The sequence below is a fragment of the Myxocyprinus asiaticus genome, chromosome 9 (genome assembly GCF_019703515.2).
Source record: "Myxocyprinus asiaticus isolate MX2 ecotype Aquarium Trade chromosome 9, UBuf_Myxa_2, whole genome shotgun sequence".
NCBI classification, from domain to species: Eukaryota; Metazoa; Chordata; class Actinopteri; order Cypriniformes; family Catostomidae; genus Myxocyprinus; species Myxocyprinus asiaticus.
The window spans coordinates 14,461,094-14,484,612 of NC_059352.1; the positions used below are offsets into that span (position 1 = coordinate 14,461,094).

Sequence of the window (23,519 nt, forward strand, 5' to 3'; positions counted from 1 at the left end):
TGTTAATATTGTTGGCTCCATAATTATAGGGTCTTTAAGACCCTTTAACACTAAACACAAAACAAAAAAGCAAGAGAATAGAGCACAACATTGTCCGGGCAACTTTACAGCCGTCTTGGTTCTGAAAGTTTTTTTTTTTTTTCATTCATTTATTTTATAGGTATTTAATAAAATCCTTCATTTAAGACTTAAGAACCACAAACCATGCAGCTCAGAGGTGAATCACATTACAAACTTTGATTTGAAACAATAACATATTTGAAAATCAGACAAAAAGACAAAAGGTAAAAACTGTGTGCTTACCGTTTTTCATGAGGTCATGAATTACAATCCCATGAAGCATTGCAAATGATGGAATCGAATTTAAAACCGAAAAATATAAAACTATTGATTTAAAGTTGCTGATTAAAAGTACCAAAAAGAATATTTTTCGACTCGATTACGTCACTCACATTATGTCATGTGATTGAGCAGTTGTTGCAGTGCTTGTTTGGGCGTTTTTTACTATTTTTGGCTGCGATTCTGATTGGTGGAGTGTTTCTCTTCAGGATCATGTGTAGTATGTGTAGTTCCTCTACACAAATTATTCTATTAAACCCGATTTCTAAATAATGAAGTTGAAATAACATGGACTGATGGCCTCAACTTAAGCATATTACATCGATTAACAACCTCGGAGCTCACGTAAGGTCTGTCAAAGATTTATAAGTTACCGTTAAAAATGAATTCGCCTATGGAAAAAAGATAATGGAATATTAACTTTCGCAACCCAACTTTCATGCTCAACTGCTGACAACACTGCAAAGTCAGTGTCACAGTATGTGTTGTTTCTCATACACAGCTATAATGCAGCATTTAATTTGTGCAGAACCAAAGCCTAAATCCTAAGCTTACCTAAAACTTTAACTTTCTACAAATATAGTTGTGTAACAATTTCCATATACACAAAGTTAGTTATTTTTCTTTTTTAATAGGGGAAAAAATTATGAAATGATAAAAACTACTATACACATTACATTTTGGAAATAACATTCATTCAGTTCAGACATCTAGACCACATACAGCTCAGAAAAAACCTTGAAATTGATCTTCTCGTTATATAATGTACAGAACATGTCTCTTCTCTGGGTCTTCAAACTTCTCAGTGGGAGTGGAGACCTCTCTCTGTAACCAGTCACTTTGAACGTTCTTCCTGTCTAGAAAGAGAAATTCACATTGTTGAAATGGGTCCATCTGGCACTAAAGCAGCCACAGGTTAATTGAGCAGAAAGACAGCTAAGCAAACCAAAAGTAATATTTCAAAAAAAGATCAGAGGTCTTGAAATGTGAGCCAAAAGCTCCCTCAGGACCAGACGCTTACTGCATAATCATTACAAAGATTTATTGCAGACAGAGTTATCGTTCTCATTCAAACACTTTTAGTAGCATTTATCACAGCGCAATACACAGATTGCAGCCAGTTTGCAACAGAAGTTTTTCAATATCTACATTTTTTTAAACAAACACATGGACATCACATGGGGAAAAACAACAGCACACTAATAATGATTAAGTAACTAAATTAAATATAAAAGAGCATTGTCATAGTTTCCACAGGCGATAGAGCCCACAAAAGTGCAACAGATTGAAGCTTTTTCCTGTCAAGAGTTTAGATTCAGTCAATCATTCACCACTCCCATTTTAATTTAGCCAGTTTGTCTTCAACTTGTGCTTGGGTCTGTCCCGTTTCGCTTTAGTGTGTGCCCCCATAAGACAGTTCCAAGCACAAAACCTAAGCCAGAACTTTTTTATATTTCTCTCTGAAACCAACCAGATGTGACTCCCCTCTCCAGTTGTTCCCTCCATTTCTCTCGGTCTGCTTGACTGCTTATTGCTTAGAGCAGTGTTTCCCAACCACTGTGCCATGGCACACTAGTGTGCCGTGGAAAATTATAAAATTCCACAAAATAAATAAATGCATGAAAAATTATTTTCAGGGATCCAAACTCCTCACCTTTTGGAGAAATGAAACCATAATCAGTCACTTTTGTGATTGTAAAGAGCAATGATTAATGTGCAAAAGTGACTGATATTTATACGCATTAAGGGTCTTTCACATGACTCGCGTCAGCGCTGCAGAATACACTGAAGTCTATGAAGTGATGCCACTTTACACCAAAGTGTTTCACACACAAGTTTTGCTTCACCAATAATGTCTTTGAGAGTACTAAGCAACAAGAAATATTAAAAAAAAAAAAAAAAAAATTTGTGGAGACACTGAATGTCTCAATTTCTTTTAATTAAATATTACCTGATCGTTTACGAATATCAGAGACCCCAGTTATTGAACTAATTTAAATTCACCAATAAAACATAAAGAGTCCTTTTATTATTTTCTGCTAATCAAAGCAACTGCAAGCTTTTTCTCTCTCTTCCAAATACATGTTTTCAATGTTTATTGTGCACACCTCCCGCTTTTTTACGTGGCAAACTCGTAAAATCGCCCTTCTGGGACGCTTTCTGCAACTCTTGTCATGTGGAGGGTCTATGGTTCACTCTGGAAAATTTTAAATGGCAGATGAATTTATTTAATATTTCTTACTGGTCATAAAACCATATTTGCATTTAATACAGTATACTGTGCTGTATTTCAGAAAAAAAAAAAAAAAGTATACTTATGACAACTGAATTATTTCATTTGTTAAATATTTAATTATCAAGGATGCACCAATCAAATTTGTGTGCCGATACCGATATCCAATTATTTAGAACAACATCTGCCGATACCATTATTTTGTGCTTCTGCATTTTAATGCTACCTTGTTTGAAATCACACAATTAATTACACGACTTCAAAAGAAATGTAAATAATAACTTTATTCTCTTTGTCTCTACACATTTTCCATGTTCCAAAGTAACTGGTCTCAGTTATAAACAAAAAGCACATTATTATCTTACCTTACATTAACATTCTTAACTCACATTAACTGAATTCTGAAAAGCCTCCTGCCAGGCTCACATTAAATCGGTCAGATTTTTTTTCATGTTCCTAACTCACATTAACTGAATTCTGAATGATGAAGCTTGTCCCTTTTTAGCTGTAGCAGCCTCCATTTCAGCTTTAGCAAATTCATCATATTCCTTGCTGTGTCAAACTTTAAGGCGAGTAATCAAATGTAATTCCACACAAGACACATTTTCTTTTACATAGCACAAGTTGTATGCTAATTGTCTGACACAGTTTTTCTGCCCGATTTTGAAACGAAATAATCTGACCTGATTATCAGCTGCATTTAAAAAAAAAAAAAAAAGGCAGATGTTCGATAGCACAGATAATTGCTTTTATCGGCCAATACAGATGATCAAAGCTAACACACACAGACTAAAAGTATTTTTTTTTTCTTTTTACACTGCCCACACAGCAGACAAATGCCCTTTCACAAACAAAGTCATGGACATAGTCCAACTTCACAGTGTGACTGCTAAGGACTATGCAATGCCACTGCTTTTCATGTGTTCAAGATTCATTTAGAAGGGTTTGACTGCATTTACATTCAAGATAGTTTGTGCAACGTCTTAGTAATTGGAAATGAAGTTTCTTTGCCTGTTTCTTTTTGTCTGGTCAATTTCATTTCATCCCTGCAGAAACTTCTATTCCTTTACACCATATCAGATCAAATGATATAACCTATTCATCAGCTTATCTCAGATATGAAATACTCTGTATACTCAGAAACCTTTCCTAAATTTACATGTTATTTTTTCTTTTTTGTCCAACAACAGAATAAAGAAATTCTGGAGTGGCACTTTAGTAAAAGGAAGTAATCCAAAACATACTAGAATCTACACTAAACAGCTGTTGTCCAAACAGAATTTCCTCATTTAGCTAGAAACTGTTTAATACTAAAACCATTTCATGAATTAAAAAAAAAAAAGAAATCCAGCACCAGACAAACAAAACCATTTACATGTACAAAACAATCAGAAATGGCAGTTTGAAATAAGGATGTGCAAAAGTACATATTTTCAAAAACTGACTAGTCGGAAGGTTGCCAAAACCAGTAGTGACTCTTAAAGTTGCTGTAAGCGATTTTAGCCGTTCTACTTCCAGGAGACTCAGCCGTTGGATTAGCCATGACCCCCGCACTCCAAAGATACCAAATGAGCTATACTGAGACCAACATCATGCAGAAACGGTTGTTAAAAACAACAGCAGCAAAATAGTGCCCTTAACTGACAACTTTTATGAATAACATGGGTTAAAAATGGCAGTAAGTCTCAATAATTCGCTGCAACTACAACACTATGAGAACATGCAAAATGATTGACAGGTCGAAAGTGTCATTGTCTGCGGTCCAAGGACACATTTTGTTTGTTGTTTACAGAGTCTAGAGCTGTCACAGAGACAGGTGAGATATCTTACAACACTTATTTCAGTAATATCTCTAAGGCAGTAGGACATTTTTTTGCATAGCTTTCCATGAAAAAAATTTGCTTTAAGCACCTTTAAGGAAGCATTGTGTAATTACGGTGGTTTAGGGAATTATAGTATAGGGTGGTCTGCTGACTGAATAGGACAGAAAGCAGGGGAATCTAAACTGCTTTAACAATTTTTTAACATGCATTCTTAGAGGTTGTTCACAATGAACACAATTTTGTGTTCATGTGTGCTGTTTTTCAATTATTTTACCATGTAAATTAATCTTTGACCATTGTGCAGCATCTCACTGTTTTCCAGTGTTTTACACAGGAGTGCCTGTTTTTTAGATGGCAAGTCAAGTTAAAAAGAACTTTAACTGTTAAAAACTGAATTATAAATTTAAATGGGTACAAAGGTGAACCAGTCATCCAGATATGACAAATACTGACTAAATCCAAACTGTGAGAGGGACATCTCTTCTGGCAGATCACCCTGTGCTCGATACAATGACTGATGCTGCAAACATTTCATGAGTAAGGGCTCTTGTAGGGGATTAAGAGGGCTCAACCAGATGTTTTCCTTACACTCCAACAGTTACAACGCCAAAAGGCAAACCTCAGGGTAAGCTGAACAAATCAGTTGAGGGGGACGAGGAGAATGCAGTGGTCTTTTGCAGGTTCTGGCTTTTGTCTCTGGATTACTAGCAGGATATTTGCAAAAGCTTATCCAAACATGGAGTGATCCTAATATCTTCCAGATCAGCTCTTAACAAACGGAACTAATTGATTCGTCTCATCTGAAATTGAGGAGCTTTAAGATGGCTTCATAGCTTGAACACAAGCCAATGCGTGTCAAGGAGCTTCATTGTAAAATGGAATGGCTATGATTGAGACACTGTTAATCCGAATGTGAATAAATATGCCAGTCCCTGGACGTCTGTATTACAAAAATTATGGGTGAAAGTGTCCCCAAAAAAGCAACGTCGAAACAACTGTAAATTCTTAATTGTCTTAAGTGAAAACGCAAAAAGAGTACAAATGGACCATGTTAAATTAGATCCACTACTTTTATGTGGCGAGAAGAAAAAAAGTCCCATAGACTGGCATTGAAGAAGGGACTCAAGACATATCTAGGAACCAAAATATCATAGAGACTTAGGGGTGGGCTCTTTTGACATGGGCAATCACTTAGAAAAGCCCTAGCAACCACCTAGAACACCCTAATAACTGGGTAGTAAAACACTGGCCACAGTTGTGGAGTTGTGCACGCAGGAGCAAACACCATTCATATTTTCTTCAGAAAATATAAAAATGAAGTTGCGTCACCTCTACATAACTGCACAGAGTATGTCTTTTCACATACTGCTTTGTAACAGAATAAGACTTTATAGTCTTTTAGTACTTATAAGGCAATGCATTAGGAAGAGTCTGGATTTGAGAATGTTATGTTTAATGAAAAAATAATGGGTGTAACTTGAAAAGTTATTTCATAGCATGTATTGAATTCAATGAAGAGCTTATTTCCCAATTGTTGATGAAGTTCTTTAGGTATGCAGGTGTGTAGTATAAATAGATTCCTGGACATACTAGTGTACATCCACCATGTTGCCACTGTTTTTTGAACTATATGTTCTTTGACCTATGACACATTAACACTAATGAGCCCAGATTTGTGTAGCAACACTGGCCTCAAAATAATAAACACGCTGGTTAGAGTTGTCATCGACATATTAAGTTTATCAATGTTGGCTCAGACTGGTACTCTAGATAATAATTACAATGGAAAGTTTATGTAGCAAGTTCACAAAAAACAGTCTATTCAGTCTTCCTTGATTAAGCTTTCAAAAAGTAAACAATTTACTTTAGGGTTGTTAAAGTAAAATTGAACTACAAATAACAACTATGGCATTTACACTTTGTGGCCAATAGTTTGCGGACACCACCTTTTAATTAACATGTTTGGCTATTCCATTAATTCCAGTGAAAACAAATCTTCCCTGTAGATAGCATACAGTGGCATTCTAAACAACTGTGTGCTTCCAACTCTGTGGTAACAGTTTGGGGATGCCCCTTTTCTGTTCCAGCATGTACATTGGATACTTTTGAGACAGAAAGAGAAATTGAGCCAAATAGTGAGAGGAAGAGTCAGGCAGAATATTAGAGACAGGTCTGTAGAACTGCAGACAAATAAGAATGATGAAGCCTCTTTCTTGGTGTAAGATGTCCTCTTCATCCCTTCCTCTCAAAGAAAACTTTTCGATAACAAATTTTCCCTGGTCCAGGCTGACCATCTTTCTAAACACCCCACAGCCATCCATATGGAGTCACTTATAAGCTCTATAAAATGTTTACCCTCAAAGTGTCAAATGACAAAGAACCATTTGGTCCTTGCCTTAGATGGACCTCTGAAGAAAAACTAAATACCAGCTATGGAATTTGGGTCATGCATATCTATATACAAAGTGGAAAGTTGAGGGAAGAATGGTTGCTGCTCAAATACACTCTTACTGTTTTCCTTCTACAGGACCCCCCCCCCCCCCCCACCCCCAATTGCATGACAGATATCCTTGCAGATAAGCCTTCTAAGAGCCATAGAAGAAATATTTTATCCATATGCTTAATGGGAACACAAACAAGTCAGTCCTTTCAGCCCCCTGGTTCATGAATCACACAAAGCGTTTGAGAAACAGTGAGTGACACTGAGCACTCGCTTATGACTCCCAAAGCTGCCAGTTCAAAAGGAGAATGAATGACATCGCCTGGGACACAAAGGCAGCCATATGTCTTGATGAAGGTTTAACCAAACAGAGGGATTTTTATGTTTCATAAACATAATGACGGGGGCGTTAAAAGGCTTTTCTATTCTGGAAACGCATCAAATATCTCAACGTTCCTGTGATTGGGCATAGGCTTTCAGAAACAGCTCTGAGATGCAACATTTCACTTATGATAGAAAATTTAAACAGCCAAGACCTATATGCATACGTCTTTCATCTTAGCTTCAATGTTTGTTATATTCTTATATAATGAAGGAAGAAAAAGTCCTCATTTAAAATTAACATTTAAACTTGCTCCCAAAGTTCATCTAAGTAAACCACAACAGACCACCAAAAATGGTCAGGCTAAGAGCATTCATTACATTTTAGCTTCTATTAAAATTTTTAATAGTTGTGTTAAAAAACAATACAAAGAATTAAACTTTTGTACACATCCAAGTTTCACATACCATCTATTATATGTCTATTGAGAGATTAGAATAAGTGATTTAAATAGCCATGAACAGCCAATATTTGGCTAGTTTTAGTTTATCTACATAAACTACCTGCCTATTATGGAAATTAACAGAAGAGGCAGTTTTAGAGGTCTGCAACCCGACCCCGATGGGACCCGAGAACATGACGGGTTTCGGGCCGGGTTCAGATCAGTTTTCTAAGTAGGACTTTGGGTTCAGACTTAATGGAAAAATAAACAGGCTTACCGAACTTGTTTCGCACACGCGCTCTCACTCACAGACAAGTGAGAACGGACGAGTTAGGGGCTGTTCACACAGAACGTGTTTTTTTGCACGTCTGTTCTGTTTTCCCATCATTTAAACACATGCTGGATGAATATCTTTGACATTCGCACCACATCTCGCTTTTTCTTCAGCGTTTCGCGCAGGATCAGCATATTTTAAACACCATGTCAAGTTAAAAAGGACTTCATTTTCAAAAACGCATGTTGAGACACCTGCCTCTGTTTCATTCTTTGCGCTGCGTCTAGATTGTTTTTAGCGCAGTTGTCACAAAGATTCAACATGCTAAACAAGTTCAGGCTGCATAGAGGGGACTGTTGCAGTGTTTCATATTATTCCAGATTGTTCTGCACCAAGAAGGGACTGTTGCATTGTTTCATTTTATACCAGATTGTTCTGCAGGGTCAGTGGTGGCTCAGCGGTTAAGGCTTTGGGTTACTGATCAGAAGGTTGGGGGTTCAAGCCCCAGCACTGCCAAGATGCCACTGTTGGGCCCTTGAGCAAGGCCCTTGACCCTATCTGCTCCAGGGGCGCTGTATCATGGCTGACCCCGCACTCTGACGCCAGCTTAGCTGGGATATGTGAAAAAAAGAATTTCACTGTATATGTGCAAATGTATAATGAGTGATAAATAAATAAAAAATTAATAAATTAAATGAATGCACCAAGCAAAGTTTCAGCACATAAACGGTAAGGCAATGCTTTTTTCCCTTCTGCTCTAGTGTACTGAGGGGCTGCTGTGCCTTTTGTTTGTGCTGCTGTGCCAAACTGTATGTTTGCTGTTTCAATACGGTTATGAATGTTGCCTATATGCTTACATAAAATACAGCCTATTGCAACAGTACTTGCTAGGAGAAGAAATTAGAGAGTAAGCGATTTTCGGTTCGAGTCCGAAGCTATTATGGACCAGTTCAAGCAAGAGACTACAGAAGCCTACATGTGTAGATACATTACACCTAAAAAGACTTAATATCCAATATTAATACTATTTTTATTTCAATATGCTGTTTAGTAAACTGTAAGAGACATGATGTGGGTGACTTGACCCAATGCAGTTCTTGATTTTAAGTTTTTAACCACAATGAAACCGCAATGTAAGCACCGTCTTGTCTGCACAAACACCACACACAATTTTACCAATTGTCAGGTCCCGTGTCGTGTGAAACTGCTTGTTTAGTTTCTATAACATTGGATACATACCCGCCTTTATGTTTTTGTCGTGCCAACCACCTAGTTAGTCAATGTTATACAGTAGTCTATGTAGTAACATTAAAGCGTATTGGTTGACTGATGAGTGTGCCTGTGCGTATGTGCGCGTGCGTGTGTTTGCTTAAACACAGTGAAACAACTCTGGCATGCACACAGAGATACATGCTGCATGTACACAGAGATGTGTTCATTAATTTCCGTTTTGTTATTTATTTATTTTTTTATTGCATCACAAATGTCATGGACTCGGCTGGACTCTGAAAAAAAATCCTGAATCCCAAGGGTTCGAGTCAGAGTAAAAATGCATCTGAGTCCATTAAAATTGGACTCGTGACTCGGACTCGAGTCTGAGTCCAAACTCAAGTACCGCAACTCTACTGGCCAGTTTGTGCAATGATCACATATAAACCGGCTGGTGCGTAGACTCTGCTAACAGTAATCCAAATGAACGAGTGCAAAAGTATAGAATTAACTAGAATAATCAAGTATCCAAATCTAGATAAGATCTCAATTGATGATCAATAATAATTTCAATCTCAACCTAATTTCAAGGTCTAACATAATTGAAGTTTTAATTTTAAATGGAGACAGATTCAGTCTTAACTAACTCAAATAGTGATGACGCTATAACCACACGTGCACGAAAAAGGCAAACGCGCAGATACCTTCACCACTTCGCTGGATTGCGACATTGGGCCAGCATGGTGGCATTTTTACAATGGAGTGCAAAACCGAAAGCACGGATCTTGAGACTTTTAAGTTACAAACTACATTTAACTTGACACAGCGACCTAAAAACGCTGTTTATGACACAACGCAACTAAAGTGAGGCACTACAAAAGCGTCCGTCTGACACGTGTACATTGACGGTCCTTAGAAAAGACCTTATAATAAATCTACCTCGGAGAGATTGACAAATTCAATGGTAAAATGGATTGCTGTGGACAGTAGAGCCAATGACAGCTTTATGTTCAATAATAGGAGAAAAAACAACATATTGCCTTCTAAAACCACTTTTTCCTCTTATAAACGCTTTACTCACCTGCCACAATAATGCAATGCATTTTAAATTATCTGAATTGTGAATATGAATTATTATATTTATAAATTAAATAACTAAACATGCGTTAGACATACATCTATGACCGCTGCGACATCTTGCTGTTTTTCAGTTACACATGCCATGACCATTGCATTTTAAGACATCTCTCAAACCCTTCGTCCATTTCCCTTCTGCTGCTTAGCTGTTTACAGCTAGAACAAGTCCTGTGAGAATTTTAGCCTTCCTTGAACAGATCGATGTCTTTCTAGCAAGTCAGTCCACTGTCTGCCATCTTTGGAACGCTTTTGGAAGGCTATTTCCAGTCATGCCAGTGCAGCTCCTATCTACCTGAATGGAGAGAGACCAAAATCTCAAAAACGGCTGGTCAAGATTACGATCAAAGAACATATTTCAAATCAGCAATAAAAATCGGACATTCTTTACCTCATATTATGCCAAAAAATGTTTAATTTTCACAGCTTGTATAGCTAATGAGCATGCACGTTCTAAAGTTGATTGACAGGTGATGTCTGCATCTAAAAGGTGATTGGCTCTTTTAACAGTAAGGCAGGACTTCCTTTCTACATCCGTTGACCGTTGGGCACTCAGAGTTCCTTGGGTGAGCATTCTAATTTCTCCCATTCATTTCAATAGAAGTGGCCCATCTCTGCTAAATAATCTCTGAACAGATCAATAAACTCAATTACAAAACTGATTGCTGTGGACTATAGGCCAGTGATGTCACTTTTTGTATTGTCTGTTCAATGCTTTACTTGTCTAGCACAATAATATCTAATTATCTTAATTTGAATTGATTGATGGCCCTAAAAAAGTCAATGACTGAAAGCCAAGTGAAATTAAAGGACCAGCCCTGAAGTATGTTAAGTCTTTGTCAAACAAAATTATTTGAGACCTGTATTTAAGGTTAAACAAAAATGTATTAACTTTCCATTAGGCAACGTCTATATCTATTTGTGCGAACAGACATGCGTTACTTCCCAGGACGCTGACTTAATTAGGGATGGAATCATAAAACATTTTTACGGTTATATTGCGGTTACTTACCGATTCGTCCTACTTATACTTAACTATACTACACAAAAACAATACTTTTAATTGCATTGAAATGATACTGATGAGTCTTTTTGCTCTATACATTAAAATAAAAATATTCGTTGTCAAGTCATGCACTTTTGTTATTATCTTTGTATTATCTTGCAGCTGATTTTTTTTCCTCTCAACATAGACTGCAAACTCACAACTCAACTAAAACACAATTTATTTTGTAGTGGCATGGTAGATTGAGTAGCAGTACAACAGCAAACACTTTTAGCACTCTGCATCGCCAGAAGAATGTAGATCTAACAAAAATGATTCAGTTTAGTAGACGGATGCCCGTTCGATTTCTGACACGCTCAGATTTTCTGTGCACATCATCTTTTTAGAATGTTCGCTTTAACGCGTCCAGTAAAGACAGCCACAAGCCATTGTGGCATCTCACGTCAATGGACGCGTCCGGTGTAGACTGGGTGTGAGAACCGGTTCTCGCTTCCAAACCCTATCCGTTGATCTATAAACAGTGAAGAGCAAGAGACAATTTTATCTCATCATGACAACTGAACTTCTGGGATGGCAGCCCAGGCTTAATTCCATGTTTGACCTAGCACTACCCCACAACTGCAATTATCCACAGTAGATATATAATAGAAAACCCCGATGGGTTTCAAATCCTGAGATGGATTCTCAAGGTCTGGGAGAAATGGATGGGTGTTTGTTGTCTCTAGACAGAGCAGCTACTGCATGCAACTTTTATCCCCCAGTGAGTGGCTCGTGGTGGGGGGCACTGCTCCATCAAGAGTAAGCCCTCTCTATGGGGACACATTGAAGGAGGTCTTACACGCTCCAGATGTGCTGGAACAAGAAAGATCTGATCCAAGCTAACAACTGGCTAGACTCTGTGCTTTTTTTATTATATGACTATGGATGCAGGGATTTTGCCTGTGGCAAGAGAAATAAACCGTATGTTTTTTGCTAAAAAGTAGCAAAAAAGTAAAATGGGAATATCAGCACTAGGTAACTGAAATTAAGTTTTTTATATCACTGTCAAACAGTAAGTGGAAAAGAAATGACTATGATGTTTATAATGAAACAAATTAGTGTAGTTGTGAAATTGCATGGCTAAAATCAACAGTATTAAAAAGCATTTGTGACCCATTTTACTTCCATAATGTGACATTTCTGAGTGAAACAGAATATTCAGAAAAGTGTATTAAAAAGGCTAATAGGGTCCATTTTGATTTCCTTTTGACTATGCAAATCAATCAACAGCATTGAACTTTCTTTTGAAGATGCTGCACGATTTCAGATGTGTCCTTGTCTTATTTTTTTGTTCATATTATAATTTAAAGATTGGTCATACTCACAGAACTTTCCACACTTAATAAAATGTGATAAATGTGTAGTTTATAACTGTCTTATTTGAAGAGCTACTTACTTTATCAGCTACTGTCAGGTCTTCAACAGAAAACATCTGAGATGGAGCTGAAGCAAAAGAAGACAAAGAAAACACATCAGACATTGGCAGGCCTTGTTGGAATCTGTAGACTTTTCACAATTTCTTGGGGGAAAGTCTGTGGAACTCTAAGGTTAAGTAATAAGGTAAGAAAGGCTTTGCTATAATGTTAACATAGTCATGGCTAAAGGCATTGTTAAGCACAATGCATGATTTCCAGCAACCCATTCAGCTGTGACTATATTGACAAAATAACAACTCCTCACATGCATTTTGCTTTTATAAAATGTTTACTGCCATCTTTCTGCTGGAAGAGATAGTTCCTGAAATACCAATGTTACTGTGCAACAAAAATAATGATCAGCAAAGAGTTCAGTGCAGTGATATGGTGAACAAATGTTTCGCATCATAGCTGTTACTATATCATGTATTTTGACATCATGGCTGGAATGTTGTATCCAAGACCAGAACTTTTTGTTTTACATAATGAATTTAAATCGTTTAAAATGGAGCTCAGAGTAACATTTAAAAATTTTTTATATTGGAAGTCAATAGCATCAAACTAGCCAAAATATTTATTAAATGAATAAGCAAGGGGCAGGGGATGTGTTGAACTTGTGAATGATGGGTGTTTCAGATCTGCAGAAATCCACTGAGCTTTCTGCAGAGTTCTGTTGCACATATTCTGTGTAGGCCTGTACAATACGTAATCAAGTAAATTACAGTGGGGGAATGCCATTTCAAACAACCCCAAGAAAAGCATAATAAATGACTCGCACTCTGCCAACTACATTCAAATAAACTCATCTGCTTGGTGTGAAACATTTTTTGTTTTTATGATGAATCCAATTTTTGCCATAAAATGTTAACCAGGTTTCTTCTTATTTTTTATAGGTTATACTGCTGTTTTGATAGTCAGTATAGATATTAAGATGCTAAAGTCTATGGAAGACAAGCAGTGCCACTTAAGATATTTGAAAATAAACAGAGTTCGCATAACTTTTGACCAATGAATTTCTATGACTTTTTAAATAAATGAAAAACTAAGACACTCATTGGGAATAATCAATATGAATGTGGAGACTAATCTCTGGCTCCCTCTCACAGGGGAGATCTCTTCCTTCACATTAATTTATCATGTGGCTGAATTTTACTGTTTTGACTTATACTGGACAATGGCCATGTTTTATTATTCCACACAGACAGAGAAACTGACCAAAAAAGGCAAAAGCTGAGTCACTACCCTCATTTCCAACAAGCACAAGCAAGACGTAATGCGACATTTGCGTCACATTATCGTATCACGTGTGACATTTGTATCAAAAATTCCCAAGGGTGTTGAAAGTGAGATTTGGGTGGATGCAGTCACAAACAATGCCTCGATAGGAGTATAAACACAACAGACATAGCCAGATGTCTCTGAAGGCTCAGTTTATTTTAGGGCTGCAACTATTTTGATAATCAATCAGTCGATTATTTCTTAATGATACATTACACATCTTGGCCAATACATTACCTCAGTACAAATCAAACATTGCTCACAGTTTAAAAGCAGCAAAAAAGTATTAATTATTATTAAAGAAAGAAAAAGCCACAAAGTGTTTATAACTGAAAGGTGGTAAGATATGTTCTGAAGGAATACACACATGTAAGGAATTACTCTATTTTTCAGTAATCCCATTAAAGTTAGTTATATTCACTTGCATTACATACACATCAAAATATTGGTTTCCTTTTTCTGTTGTGCTCCATTTGATAAACATTCATGCACATGTTTTATTAAGCATTTGAATTTGAAAGACGAGCTGTGTTTTGGAAAATGGAAAAGCTCACATTTTAAGAACATAATAGTAAAATGTAAATAATATCCTGGGGAAAAACCCCAAGAACTGAAAACCAGCACTTGAAAACACATGAAACTATAGGCTCATGCTCTCATATAAAGTAGAGGTCCAATGATTGTGAATATTGCCGATAGTTATAACTAAGGTGGTGGAAACGGCTTTTAATCAAATAACTGGCCAATAGTTTTTTGTTTTTTTTATCGATTTTTAAAATGTTAAACATTTTCTTAGACTTTCCTTACTATGACAGGCACAGAGAAGGTCCAAAATTAATAAATTCCCAAATGCTGTTTATTGTGCAACGAAAATCCCAATAATGACCAGAAATGTTTGATAGATTTGGTGCATAACGTGGGACTTTTAAATATAAACTAGCCTAAAAAACACTGGGGACTCTTATTTTGAAATGACTGAGACTTGGCTCCGTTACAATGCTCTATTTGCAAGTATTTACCAAATTAAGCTTTTTAAACCCTGGATATTCACCAGATAAAGGGTTTTGTGTATATAGATTTCACCAGATGAGGTTTAATGAGGAATAAGGTTTTTATTATTCACAGGATATGAGGTTGCTTTGCATGCTCTTGCTTTAACACTTGATTAACTAATAAAAAAATACATATATATTATAAATATTATAATATATGCATTGAAGAATAAAAAATGATTGTTGTTATTTCACTTCTAGCAAAGTCCCTATCTAGGCAAGCATAAATGTACAGCTCCTATCTACTAGATTAGGGAAAGACCGAAATCTCCAAAACGGCCGATTATGATTAAAAAACATTTCAAAATAACAGTTAAATCTGACAACAATGGAATCATACTGTAAATTGTGCTTCTTTAGCTTAGATCAAACAAAAAAAACAGCTAAAGCGCATGTGCATTCTCAAGCTGACTGACAGGCGGTGTCTGTATCAAAAAAGTAATTTGCTCTTTTACCTGTAAGGCAGGACTTCCTTTTCCACAGCCGCCACATTGGCCATTCCAATTTCTTCCATTTGTTTTTAATACATGTGGTCTGTCTTGGGCTAAACAGTTCCAAAATGCAACTATCGGAATCAATAAATCAGTAAAACAGATATATCGGTCTACCTCTAATATGAACTGTTTATTACAAACATGCTTTGAACAACTTGCATTGTACACGTATTCTATTACTGAAGCTCGCTCTGTGGCCTACAGTGCATAGAGTTCTTTAAGTACTGTTAAGTGACAAGTGAAAGCACAAACACTCAACTAATTGAAAATTACATTTATTTTCATTCACAATTTTTATCGATTAGTTGTTGCAGCCCTTGTTTATTTGCACGTGAACTTCACAAAACACACAGAGCAGCAATATTGTGATTCTGCAGGCATGAGCAGAACTGTAAAAACACTAGCGACAATGACTCAAGTCCATTTTGTGTGTGTGTGTGTGTGTGTGTGTGTGTGTGTGAGAAATGAGGTCCTGCCATGCAGGGTGCTTTGGTCCTATCTCTGATTAAGAAATGATTACAGAACTGGTCTTGACTGATGAAACACGCAGGGAACACAATAACTAGCCATCCGCCATGCAGGAACTGCGGAAATTGAGAAGCTGGAGGCAGTGAAGGAAGCGGAGAGAGGTGACAAGGGAGGAATTGGTTGCACAGGAGGAAGTGGGAAATGAAAAATGGAAAAACACAAATATAAAAACATAGTAATAATAATGATAATAATAATAATAATAATAATAATAATAATAATAATGTTTCACATGACAATTAAAAAGTCTCCCTCACGGTCAAGGTTTTTGGCATAATATGTGGAGCCAGCAGTTAATATCGAGAACACCGAAATAAGACATATCATAAAGCATGCACCGACTGTACAAATAAGAAGCTGATGTGGTGGGTGCTAAATTGAGATCAACTGATAAAAGTTTAAATATGCATATATTTGGGTCAAAAATTGCACGCCCGTCTACTTTGACTATAATTTTTAGATTAGGTGGTCTTTTGATCCGACACTCCATCTATTTCTCAATTAAGGGGTCTTATTATAGTGTGATCATGTGAACTGACTTTTTTAACATTTAGTTGAATGTTTTCGAAACTATTACAGAGTTTGCATTATTACCCCATTATTACCATTATTATTGCATTATTAGATTCTAGCACCCGTTCTCCAGCTTATAAGTGTTATAAGAATGCATATGTAGGTCCTATATGACCCATATGTGTTTACTATGGTATTCAATGCATTTAACACTGGTATTACATTTGTAATACATTGATTGTTTTTATTTTTCCTCTTTTATGTAATTAAATATATGTTAAATACCATTTTCATGTTCATATTTATGTGTAGTATGCAAGTATAGCAAGTTGTCATTCAGCCGATGCTTTTATACAAAATATATGACATTATACCCATTACATGGACAGTTCCCATGGAGCAACCTGAGGTTAGATACCTAGTTCACAGCAAGGGCACAATGGTAATTGCTCCAGAACCACTTCAGGGCTCGACATTATGCATTGTCATGTGCTTGACCTCCGGACAAGTAAATTGGTCATTCACTTGTCCAAGTAAAAAAGTTACTTGTCCAGAGAGAAAAAAGGAAATTTAAGTAACGTGCTCAAGTAACATGTCAAAGTTTATGTTGTATATTTTTCTAAAATGATGACCGATGCCCACTTCTATGGAATGAGATCTACTTTTCATCATGTCATTGCAGCAAGATCTACCATGCACAATAAAGGGTATACATTATCACAATACCAAAATTTCAGGAGTCTGTAGTGAAATTTGATGATTTTCAATACCAGCTTCAAAACTACAACAAATAATAACACTAACTAATATGTTAATTACGGAAGAATGGTTTCAAGTTCTTAATAATTCAAGACTAGTCAACAGTCAGTAATAAAATAACAAAAAAACAGCAATGAATGGAAATGGATTAAAAATAATAGAAAATACAAATTAAGACAATTCTGCGCTTTTTTAACAGCTTTAAAAAAATTTACCGTAGGCTATCAAGCATTCATGTAAACATTCAGAATGAAATACAACAAAACTACTACTGGTCTTCACTGTATGATTATAATACATTAATACATTTTAAAGCTACTAAAGTTACCCAGTCAAGAGCAGTAAGTGTTTTCTAATTTTCTTGTTCTGGTTGTTTATGACACACTAGACAGCAGCAGGTCTATTAGCTTACATTTATACTTACAAGTCCAACATTTGAATATAAATCCACTTTTTTCTCTGCTGTTTACGTTCACTTTAGACATCACTCTCTGTGTTTACATGAATACCTCACCAAGACAGGTATTTTGGCAGAATTTTTAAATGTATTTGACCGTTAAGGTGCACCCGGAACACACGCATGTTCAGCACACACTCCTATGCTGCCTGTCAATCAAAAAAGGTGCAGCTGTTACTAGATCGCTAGCGAATCATACATTTACATGCTCGGGATTACTTTCAACAGCAGAATAAGAATATTAACTTTCTAATAAGTGACACAGGTCTGGGCTATCACAAATATAGCTGGTTATTTTTTTGTTACTGACGTTTTAATCAGTCTGCTTGTCCAGTCGGGCAAGTAAAATTCTCTTTCAGTTGCCCCTTCAAAAATCCACTTGTCCACATTGACAAGCGTTAACGTCGAGCCCTGCACTTCTTAGTGTGTTTAAACCTGCAACTTTTCTTTGTTTAGTACACCTCGCCATTCCCAACAACAAATACACCTACATAGAGTAATACAGCAACAGAGAGTCATATATCAATATAGAATACACAAAGTAGTCATTTTACAAATGTATAACTAAAATGTTAGTACATTTGTTTTTCCAAAAATGGAAATTCTGTTATCATTTACTCACCCTCATGTTGTTCCAAACCTGTATGACTTTCTGTTGAACACTAAAGGAGATGTTAGGCAGAACATCAGCCTCAGGCCCCATTCACTTTCATCGCATATTTTTTCCCATACAATGAAAGTGAAGTGAATGAGGCTGTCATTTTTCCTAACATGGTTGTGTTCAAAGTAGGAAAAAAATTCATACAGTTTTGGAACAACATGGCAGTGAGTAAATGATGATCGTAAAGTTAGCATTTTTGGGGTAAACTCTCTCTTTAAAGGGACCATAATGAGAAAATGTTTTTTTGTTGTTTTTTTTAATACAAATTTGATATACTATAAAAACACTTTTTAATTACTCAAATCTTCTTGCTCTGTCTAAAAGGACTATTTCCTGAAACTAAAAAAACTTCAGAACATTTCCAACATAAGATGTCAACAACACTTTTTTGGTGTTCATAATATCAAATAGTGGAAAAAGTTCTGATGTGTCACAGACTAGACTATATTTTGCTTTTTGGAATCAGAGGTACCGTAACACCCTTCCTGAATTGCAGTACCTATGTAAGATGACTAACAATAAATAATAATTAGCACCTAAGGTATATGGAAATTATTGTGTCTTGGGGGTAAAAATATACATATGGTAAATTGGTTGGAAACCAAGGAAAACATGAGTAATAATTCGCCCTAGAACAAATAAACAGTGTTGAAATGCATGCAAAATAAATGGATGCGACCCTCTTCATTTTCCAAAAATATAATGTGATTACTGTCAACAACTTGTTGGAGAAATGCAATGCAAAGCTATGAGACAGATTCTATATATCATGTTACATCCTTTTAAACTACAGTATTCAAGGTGAAATATCCTGGAATTTAAGTTACTCTCAAATAATTTCTGGTATTTTAAAACACATTTAGCTATAATATATTATGATATATCTCTAGATGTTCTGAATAATATATTGGTAATCCTTCATTTCCTGACTGTCCTAACTCTCTAGGGCAAAACCAAATACCATCGGTGTATAAGGTAGTTTTTGACTAATCCCATATATCCATTAATTTAAACAGCTGAAATGTGCAGGTCTCCCACAGATCAAGGGCAAAAAGCAGACAGCAGCAGAATGTGTACTGCTTTACATTAGAACATGACCACCAGAGATGGTCTGAAGCTTTATCTCACAGCCACGGGCTGTATTTTTGGTTGGCTACTATAAAAATTACGAGTTAGTGCCACATCTCAACCCATTTCATTTATCAAGGACAAGATCTTGTTTGCTCTGCTTCCATGAAGATGGCTTGCAAACATCTACCTCAATCAAGCAAAGTCTAGGAAAATTGTACACTAAAAATCAAACATGAAAAACACTACAAAAATGTATAACATTACAACAGTTATCCACAGAGTAATACTGGAAAAGATAGCTGATTACACGTCTCCCATTATTATGTTAAAGGTACATTCCAGGTTAAAAGAATAATTCACCCAAAAATGATAATTCTCTCATCATTTGCTCAAACTTATGCCACCTCAAAATCACAAGATTTTATTTCTTTTGCAGACCACAAAGACATTTTGATAGAGATATGTGGTTTTTGTCCATACAATGCAAGTCAATGGAGTCCAACACTTTCAAGCTCCAAAAAAGAAAAAGGCATCATAAAGGTAATCTATACAGTGGTCCAATCCATGTCTTCTGAAGCGATCCGATTGATTGGGTGAAAAACAGACAAAAAGTAAAAACTTGTACATTAATGCACTTAAAATGAAAGTCTAAAGGGCTATCTTACTATTTTTTGAATATTCAGAAAAACTTGATCTTTTAAGTTGTTTTTAATCATGTGAGGTGGGACTACTTTTCTAGGGGGGTGAACTTTACTTTTTTTTTTTAATGCATTACCCACATCCTGTGGGTAGAATTTTGCCCCATTAAAAGTGCTTAATGGATAATTACGTCCAGTAATTGACTACGTTTGCATGGACACCAGAAAGCAGCTTATTGCAAAAAAGCGGCATGTGTAAACATGGTCATTGATTTCTTCTTGGTATTGTTGAAAGCATATCACAAAGTTGCCAGGTTTACCGACTTTACATAGTCATGACATGAGTTGAAAGATTCTAGCACCCGTTCTCCAGCTTATAAGTGTAATGTATCAATTTTACGATTATACTTTGAGAATAATGGGACAGTTTCTTATTTTTAAGGTATATTCACTGTGCTGTACATTTACCTCATATTTTAATGGTAAGAGCACTACTGTATATGTTTTGACTTTGTCGTTCCAAATGAGGAACGAGTCAAAATTATTTTCAGTGGAAATCGACAGCATGCCACCTAATATTTAGCACAGAACTCCTAAGTTGCGACAGAAAGGAGGACTTCACCTAATAGTTGCTCTGAAATATATAGCTTCAGCATAAACAAATAAATAAAAACTAAAATCACATTTTATAGCATGAGCTTGATCCTCTAGAATGCAAAGTGCTTATGAACAGTATCTTGTATGATACAAAGTTCAGGTTTGAATAATTAGAATATACAAACTAATCCCTTGAATACAAGCATCATCCATGCGAATGACCTCCAAGCAGGATCTGGATTCAAATGCAGAATACTGATCAGCTTGAGACTTAAGTTTTAGCTGCAGTTATGGGCCTTGTAATACATCATTTTATCTCTGATTTATGTTCTTACACTAGAGGAGCTGCTAACATTGGTGATTTATTAAAGCACAGCTGAAACTGACTATAACCTTTAACTCTTTTGAAAGTGAATCAAACATTCTCTGGACAGTTCTTTATGCCGTAGATAAAATCTACAAATCTTGAAACTCTGCATTTACAGTTTATTTCTACTTATGATATTATTCTACACAAATTAACGAAAACATCTGCTCTGTTCCAAAAACTAGTGAGACGAATATGGAGGCAGCATTCAATTCATCATAGATGTGCTTCTGACACGAAGGTTGTTCCAGAAGACTGTACCAGAAGACAGAATAAGGAAGCAATGATACATTAAACGTTTTGTTTAAATTGACCAAGCATTTTGACCACTATCTGGCACTGTCTCAAAACTGCTTAGGTACCCTCAGCACATGATGTCGAAGACCCCTTCCAATTTACTTGATTATACTGCCTAATAAGATACTATGTTTTAACCAAATTCTAAGGCAGCATCACATGCATTTTTTGCAGAATGCATTCCCAGAATGCATTGCAAAAAAATAAAATCCAAGTTGATTATATATAGACTTAGCATTCAATACGTGTGAGCAACGTAACTGTTACACTTACTATAGCAGTAATAGCTTTGCAACATATCACATTAAACTCTCCTGAAATAAATGTAAAATAATTTTTTACATGCAAAAACAAATTGTAAAGGACAAGTACAAGGACACAACCCTGCTTGGCATCAATGGCGATCTCAAATGGAGCTGAAATATAGTCACTGAAGTGGACAAAATCAATCATACCATCACAGCAAAGATGGATGAGGTTGGTGAACTCTCTTGGACAGCTAAGCTTTGAGAATAATCCAGAATGCTTCCCTGTCTACCGTTTTGAAGGCCTTGGTCATGTCAATGAACAGTATGTAAAGATTCATAAGCTGTTCAATGCATTTTTTCATCTGACATGGCCCAATATGTATCTTAAATATTTGTAAATGATTACATAACCCCAATCCTTTTATTTTATTTGTGTCAATGATCATCTTGTTTGTTTCCATGTCTTTCTTGTGAAAAATCAATAAAAGAAGCTGTTGACAAAAATAGCAAAGCTAATTCAGTAACTTGCAAAAATAGAATACAATTATTTTGAATAGACCCTGGTGAGAAAAGCAACAAGGAGATTGTTGCTTTGGATTGTCACCTATACATCGTGAAACTATTAGATGAGGGTAGTGATGTAGTGGAACCCATTTGCTGTGTGACTGACAGGTTCTGTTTGGTTAACCTTCTACTCGACCTACACAGCTCACAGGATGATTAGAGAGCAAAAGACCTGTCAATATTGCTTTAAAAAAAAAAAGGGAACATATTGGTTCATCAGCACCAGGAGACAAATAAGCCAAAGAAAAAGGGTGAGGACAGTCAGAAACAGTGCACTGCAAATGACTTCGAGTGTTTCCACACCTGAAAATTCTCAACGCAGGATTCCAATAACACTGATATTTAATACCAGAGATGTGGATGAATGCAGTATGTGGAGGGGACTAGAGGAAGGACAGCAGGGAGGAAGATTGCCTTGAGGTTAGGTTTTGACCGTATTCATGGTGGAATGATACTAATTAAATTACATAAACCAAGACCAAAACAAGTCCAGGGATCGATTCAATTTTTGTGGGCAAATTAAATGCATACTCTGACGTAAAGACAACGTTTAGGTGTACACCTAGAGTAACTGATTTTAAGTACATTATATATCCAAAAGTATGTGGATACATTAACACCAGGTCTCCACATATGTGCTTGCTGAACATTTAATTTTAAATTCAAAGGCATTAGTCCCTCCGTTTGCTGCTATATCAGCTTCCACTCTATAGGGAAAGCTTTCCACTAGACGTAAGAGCATCAGTGGGGTCAGGCACTGATGTTAGGCAGTGGGACATCACAGTTGACATTCCAATTCACAATGGTGTCCAGAGTTGCTCAATTCTGGGCTTTGTGCAGCCCAGTCAAGATCTTCCACACCAGACTCAGCAAACAATACATTTATGGACCTCGTTTTGTGCAAAGGGGCATTGTTATGCTGGTACAGAAAAGGACCCACCCCCTAACTGCTGCAAAGTTTAAAGCACACTATTTGCAAGAATGTCATTGTATTCTGTGTGTTTTTTTTCCACAGAAACAACTGGAAAAGCCAAACCCGTTAATTAGAAGGGGATATCCATATACTTTTGGCCATATGGTGTATAACAAAAATAAAAAACAAAAAATAAAAACAAAGAACCCTCCCTGCCCCTTTTAGGATCCTGTCCTAAATAAAGGCAAACAGATAGACTATAAAACCTTTTATTTTTTTATTTAGATGTGTGTGAAGAATTTTCATACTTTTACACTGGATATTGAAAACTGAGTTATGATGAATGATCGTCTACATTGACAGATCTCATCCACTAATTCCAGCCACATTAAAGAATTGATTATAA

General features: G+C 36.1%; 1 protein-coding gene across 11 annotated transcripts in view; it reads right to left on the bottom strand.

Moving 5' to 3' along the window:
• Window positions 1-507: 507 nt before the first annotated feature.
• LOC127446557 (E3 ubiquitin-protein ligase RAD18-like) overlaps window positions 508-23,519 on the bottom strand; it is a 90,817-nt gene continuing 67,805 nt past the window's right edge. For 4 of the 11 annotated variants that reach the window (XM_051707565.1, XM_051707562.1, XM_051707564.1 and 1 more), the window contains exon 13: window positions 15,799-16,101. In XM_051707565.1, the coding sequence (XP_051563525.1) occupies window positions 16,017-16,101 (85 nt within the window). In that variant the 3' untranslated portion in view covers window positions 15,799-16,016. Of the gene's footprint in view, window positions 1,197-10,258; window positions 10,512-12,657; window positions 12,705-15,798; window positions 16,102-23,519 lie in introns of those variants that run through there. The other 7 variants (XR_007898225.1, XR_007898224.1, XM_051707569.1 and 4 more) reach the window with 5 other exon arrangements.